Here is a 6,932-nt window from a genome sequence, read left to right on the forward strand (position 1 = left end):
AAGGTGATGAGATGTACAAGGAGAGAGAGTGACAGCAGGCTGGAGGTGAGCATTAAGGGTGAAAGACTGGAGGAAGTGGATAGTTTTAGATACTTGGGTGCGAATGTGGCAGGAAAGGGAGGAGTGGGGGTGGAGGTAGAATGTAGATTGAGAGAAGCAAGTAGATGCCTTGGTGGATTGAAAAGTGTAATGAGAAATAGATATCTAGGAATGGATTCTAAGAGGAGGTTATATGAAGGAGTGATTGTGCCGACAGCAATGTACGGGGCAGAAACATGGAACATGAGAGAGGAAGAGAGAAGGAGTTTAAATGTGTTTGAGATGAAATGTCTGAGAAGTATGATAGGGGTTACTAGGCTAGATAGAGTGAGAAATGAGGAGGTGAGGAGGAGAACAGGGGTGGAAAGGGAACTAGGAGATAGGGTTGATGAAAGGGTATTAGGATGGTTTGGACACATGGAAAGAATGAGTGAAGAAAGATTGGTAAAGGAAGTGTGGAAGGCAGAGCTGGAAGGAGTGAATATGAGGGGGCGTCTAAGGATGAGATGGATGGATGGGGTGAAAGGCGCATTACAAAAGAGAGGAATGTCTGTTGAGGAAGGACGGGAGAAGACAGAAGATAGTGGTGAATGGAGAGGGGTTGTGTATAGATGATACCGTGATGCATGAGGGGGAGTGAGTGGGGGATGGAGGGTGAGGAAGTATGTATGAGAAAAAAAATTGACGCAGCCCGAAGGGATTTCTCCCCGTCTTCTCCTTTTCTGCATGAGGTGACGGAGACGACGCTGCATCTGACCCAAGGCAGTGGACAGGATGCAAGAACGACCCGTCATCCAGGAGGTGCCAAGATAAGAGGGAGGGAGGAGGGTGGATGGGAGTGGAATATATAGGAAATGGAATGGGTGTGAGTGGTTTCTATGCTTTTTTCTTTTTGGCTACTCCCCATGTAGGGGGAAAAAGCCTTTGGTATATGTGTGTATGTATTAACATTCAGAGTGAAAGAGAAGGAGTAATACGGCTGTAACTTTATATTTTTTAATGCCAGTATTCTGATGCATCATCTTACATCAGGTAATTAATGCTGTCCGCGATAATTTGACTCGTACTGAAGAGGTTAAGTTGCATAAAAGTTTTTACTTACGTTAAACAACTATGACATTGAGTGCCTTTGAAAACTCAAGTTCAAGGCTACATATTTTCAGATTACATTTACTCGAAAACTATTATAGATATTTATTATCTTTAGCTTACAGGAAATCATGTACAGAGTTTCAATTTGGGTAAAAAACTGAACCTGAGTTAACTTGAATGGTAGAACTCTAAGGTATGATTTTATTATATTCATATATAAAACGCCAACAGTGTTAAGCCCTAATAACCGTGAGCTGAGAACAGGAAGTGAAAAAATGAGAGAAATTATAGTTTAATTAATTAATAGATAAATAAATAGATGAATGAATAGATAAATATATATATAATTATATACATATATATATATATACATATATATATATACATATATATATATATATATATATATATATACAGTATATATATATATATATATATAGAGAGAGAGAGAGAGAGAGAGAGAGAGAGAGAGAGAGAGAGAGAGAGAGAGAGAGAGAGAGAGAGAGAGAGAGAGAGAGAGAAAGAGAGATGAGTTGAATAAGTAAATTAGTAAAAAAAAAACAATATAAACCCCAATAACAGTGAGGTGAGCACAATAGATAAACAAATTATTTAATCATTTTAAGAATAATAATTAGTATGTGTAATCTCGTGTGTTGATTGAGAGGATTATTAAGGGAACAGAGAGTTAGTGAGGAAGAGTAGTGCTGGATTAACAAGGAAACTCTCTAGTAATTACTAGAATAAATATTTTTTAAGTATTTAAGTTTCAGAGGAATCAAACGTTCAAGTTTTGTTTTAGAGAGTATGTGAATGATAGATTATCTAAATAAAATACAGGGTCATATATTTATATATTTTCTTTTATTTCTATACTCAACAGAATAATTTTTGACTAGTTTGTATGCAGCCATACAATTTATCTTATAAAGGTGATAGAATATTTAATTGTATCATACAAATAGAGTGGCTGCAAAAAATGTATATGTATGTATATGTACGGTATATCAGCTGAAGTATCATCTGGCGTTTATGGTATAATAACAATCTTTGCTTTATTTCTCAAATGTGACCCGTTTCGTACAAGACTGCAGAAATAAACACTGTAGTTCCGATATTTGCTCTGCGCCCGAAGTTAATTAAGCATATGGCGGAGGGGGTGGGTGGGAGGGGTAGGAAACCGGGTGTTTGGCCTCTCCCTCGTACTTGACGTCAGCCAAGAGTCCGTTGCCGTTGTCAACGTAACTGAAGGTCTGTTTGCGTCCGTCGGGGAGGTCGACGACGTATTGTCCCTCAGTGTTGTATCCGTTGCGCTTCTCGCTCGCCTCATAGTTGAGGCCTCTGTAATGATCGGTGACGCCATATTCGTATTCGTATTTGGGTGGAACCTGTAATTGAAAGGAAATTATTGACATGTGAGGGGGAAACTGTACTTGTACATCTCAACCCTATAGTAACCAGTATTTGACAATTGTAAACAGATAAACAGGCAAGTTAAATAAGAAATATATCTCTAATAATTGTAGTTGGTGCCGTTGTAATAGTCATTTACTCCATACTTGTACTCATAATTAAGAGGAATTTGGGTTGTAAAAGAGGCGATTTAACAGGTGTATAAGAAAATTTGTAGAAATTAAGTCTCTGAATGACTTGTGCTACATTCCGAACGATGAAGCCTTTTACATTCTTTTTTTCTATGTCGGACTATTTGATTTTGTTGACCTCAGTTGATAGAGATTCCATTTTGTTTTCGATCTTCCTCTTGATCAAATGAAGGTATCTATCATTAAATGGTATAAAAGCATATAAAATATAATTGCAGTTAAATAGTATAAAACTAGTTTCAGCTGTATAAAGATAGTCTTTACCCAGAAAATATATTAAATTTTCCTACAGAGTTTTCTTTCTTTCCCACAAAAACCGAAAGTGAATGGCTTGACTTAGATTATCCACACTTCAAAACTATCCTACCGTTTACGTGATAACAAAGGCAATAATTTTATAACTTTTGTAGCTATTCATATTGTCACTATTATAAAATGTGATGACACATGACAGATGATTACCAATAGTCTCTTTTTGTCAACTTTATTCACGATCACTATTAGGATGGTTTGGACACATGGAAAGAATGAGAGAAAAAAAATTAGTAAAGGAAGTGTGGAAGGCGGAGGTGGAAGGAGTGAATATGAGGGGGTGTCCTAGGATGAGACGAATGGATGAGGTGAAAGGGGCATTACAAAAGAGAGGAATGTCTGTGGAGGAAGGACGGGAGAGGACAGAAGATAGAGGTGAATGGAGAGGGATTGTGTATAGATGATGCTGTGATGCATGAGGGGGAGTGGGTGGGGGATGGGGGATTAGGAAGTATGTGTGAGAAAAAATTTGACGCAGCCCGAAGGGATTTCTCCCCGTCTTCTCCTTTTCTGCATAGGGGGACGGAGACGGGGGTCGCCGAATTTATAAAGCGGCCTTGCTGTGGATGTGCTGTGTCTTGCGACACTGCTTCTGACCCAGGGCAGTGGACAGGATGCAGGGATGACCCGTCATCCAGGAGGTGCCAAGATGGGAGGGAGAGAGGAGGGTGGAGGGGAGTGGAATATATAGGAAATGGAATGGGTGGGAGTAGTTTCTATGCCTTTTTCATTTTGGCTACCGCCCGTGTAGGGGGAAAAAGCCTTTGGTATATGTATGTATGTATGTATGTATGTATGTACTATTATCACATAGAAAAGAAAAATCACCATACAGGTAATGTTATTTCCATTCATATTAGCCCATCCTAGTTGAGAACATTGCCTTTGACGTACCATTTTATGTTCATTATTACCCATTACCATGTGCCTTTAGGAAATATAGCATTAACCTAGTTAACATTCTCTATCAAAAACAAAATTAACATATCTAACTTCATGATGTCCTAAATGCACTTTTTCGAGACACCAGCTTTGTATCTTAGGAAGGAAGCTGTAACTTACGTCGGGGTAAGTGACGGGTGCTGGATGATTTGGGTATAACGGGACGTGATCTGCAAAAGCCACCACGGCGACGCAGGCAACAACGATAACAACCTGAAATAACCATCAAAGTGTCTCACTCTTATAACATGGCTCCCAATTTCAAGCCATAAATCTATACGAACATCTTGGTGGCGTATACAATATACATTTCCTGGGGTTGTACCTTGAGGGCCATGGTCCGGGGACTGAGAGCTGGGATGGATGTAATGTCTGGTGGAAGAGTGTCCCGCTTTTATACAGACTAGCTCCGCAACTTTCTCTTGATTAGGTTCTGCATCATCTGCATGACGATTTTCTCCCTTTGCACATACGCCACTTACACCATCCAGTTACAATTTGATCATACCCTCTCCTCATTTTTTATCTCCTGTTTCTCTATTTTACTTGACACTTTTATCTAATGCTGCTTTTATGTACTCCCGTGCGAGTATATTTACGTTTACCTTTCGCCTCATTGTTTCATATTTAATCTTTAGTCTCTCTGTTTTGTACTTGTTCAATATGTTCAAATTGCATTCCGTTATTCCTCCTTATCCAGTGAACTTTTGTTTACATATAATGACTTTTCTTTCCCATTTCACGTCAATATCCAGTTATCAGATGAATAAAAACTGGAGCTGTTACGCTGAATAACTTTTGATGCTCAAGCCAAGGGAACTTCAGTTAATATCTTTTCTCACTAGCTAACATTAGATCGGTATATCATTTCTAAATTTCGGTTGTGATTATCTTGTAAATGAGAAGTCCATACATGTCCTCAGGAATATGCTAAAATCAACCCTATCTTGCTGGATTCGATTCTAACATAGGGCTGGATAGCATGGAAATAATGCATAATTCAACCCATGGCGTTAGACCAAAACACAACTCAGAAACCCAAAAGATATTCCAGGAGCATTAGCTCAAATATGGCTTCAACCCGGAACAAATTAGTAACAAGCTGAAATTTTCAGGAAGTGCTTAGGAGACCTTCCCTAATAACATACTAAAAGTCTCCAAGAATCCCCCTCGAGGGTTTTGAGAAATTCAAGATGGCGCCCAAAATGGCCATTGATATATTTTGTTATATCTCAGGTCTCAGTCAAAATAGGAACACAAATGAATTATGAAAATAAAGGTTTTCAGACCCAAGGAATTCATTCATGTCAGTGTATGTGTGATAAATTGAGCCTGTGTCATGTTTTTGAGCTGCAAGTACATTCAGAGATGTTGTAACAAATAATTCTGAAACGCCAGAAAGTTTTTTTAGTGATGCATGTAAAACCATGATTATCAATTGATGAAAGTGTTAGCCTAATTCATATGTTGTATGTGATGTTAAATTTTCATTGTTTTCAGAGTTCAAGATGGATTCGTGCGTTATTTGCAACGAGTTATGCACCAAGGATTATGTACTAGTAGGAGCCAAGGGAAGGACAACCTTAGTAGCAGCAAGCCTGGAGAGGAAGGTTGGACTTCATGAAACCTTGGAGATACAGAACCCACTGACACTTCACATCGCCTGCAGGTAGGCCTACACCCGGGAGTCCTCTATCAGGTCGGCAAAGAGGAAGTCAGAAGTACTGCCAACTTGTAGCAGACTTACTACAAAACGGAAGAAGATGACCAGTAATGTGGAGACAATGACCTTCAAACAGAACATCATAGACACGGCAAAAGAGAGGAATGATGAATGGAGAGAAATGGTTGCCAAAAGAATGATCTGGGCATCCTCTGACTTGGTTGCTGCTGAAGCCAAATATCACCGTAACTGTACCCAAGATTTTCTCAGCAAATCTGAAACACAGAAATCATTTGGCAAGCCACCTGATGCTCTGATGCAATCTACCTTCTATGAACTTTGTGCCTATCTGGATGAAAATGATGAATGTCAGTATGCTGTGTCTGATCTCATGGAGTTGATGGAGTCATTCTTGCATGGTGAGGAGGGCTACTCCATGAAGTACTTGAAACAGAAGCTGAAGAAAAGATATCAAGATGACATAATCATTACAAGTCTCTCTGGAAAGTCGAGCATTGTTAGCTTCAGAGATTCAGCTCACTGCATTCTTCGAGAAAAGTGGATGGCAGACAGAGCAGCAGACAAAGCAGAGGAGAGTGAAAGAATAATTGAAATGGCCGCGTCAATCATTCGTGATGACATTCGATTGTCTGTATTTGACCTCAGTGAATATCCTAGTTTGGAAGATACTGAAAATGGTTGTCTATGATTCCTGGGTCTCTGAACCTCTTTCTGCACAAATTGTTGGACCCAAAGGGCAAAACACAGGTGTACTGAGCAGGCGATGTACTGCCATAGCCCATTCTGTTATTTCTGCCTACAGACCAAGGTCTTTCATTTCACCTGTTCTACATCGCAGATATGCCTCTCGTGAGCTGATAGATATTCTCAGCAGTATCAGCTTTGCTGATGACCACAAGGAGGTGCAGAGATTTGAAAATGGCCTGCTCTCTGGCATTGAGCCCTCCTATGGCCTCAATGGCTTCACCCAGTTCATATTTGACAATGCCGATTTCAATGTGGCCACACTGACTGGGCACAACACTTTCCATGCTATGGGAGGCATAGTTTGTATTACACCACCAGCAATTGTGGAGAAATCTCCTGTCAAACGCACAATACAGCTGAAGTAGTTGGTACTTTTGGGCAAATACCCATCAAGACCTACAGCAAGCCAGCAGTTCCCTGTTTACAGTCAGTCACAGTAGCACCTTTGCAGATCTCTGACAATCAGTGACTACAAGCATCCTCTCTTGATTCGATTTGGATGCTAGGGTTCA

The 6,932-nt window shown here is 39.8% G+C and overlaps 1 protein-coding gene across 1 annotated transcript; it reads right to left on the minus strand.

The window, feature by feature from the left end:
- Positions 1-2,270: 2,270 nt before the first annotated feature.
- LOC143025972 (pro-resilin-like) lies at positions 2,271-4,326 on the minus strand. Its single transcript, XM_076185955.1, has 3 exons — positions 4,315-4,326; positions 4,110-4,202; positions 2,271-2,519 (listed from the first exon to the last, which is right to left on the minus strand). The coding sequence occupies exons 1-3, from the start codon at positions 4,324-4,326 to the stop codon at positions 2,271-2,273; spliced, it is 354 nt and encodes a 117-aa protein (XP_076042070.1).
- Positions 4,327-6,932: the final 2,606 nt, after the last annotated feature.

The sequence above is a fragment of the Oratosquilla oratoria genome, chromosome 6, assembly GCF_046742065.1.
Source record: "Oratosquilla oratoria isolate Oo_2021 chromosome 6, ASM4674206v1, whole genome shotgun sequence".
NCBI lineage: Eukaryota > Metazoa > Arthropoda > Malacostraca > Stomatopoda > Squillidae > Oratosquilla > Oratosquilla oratoria.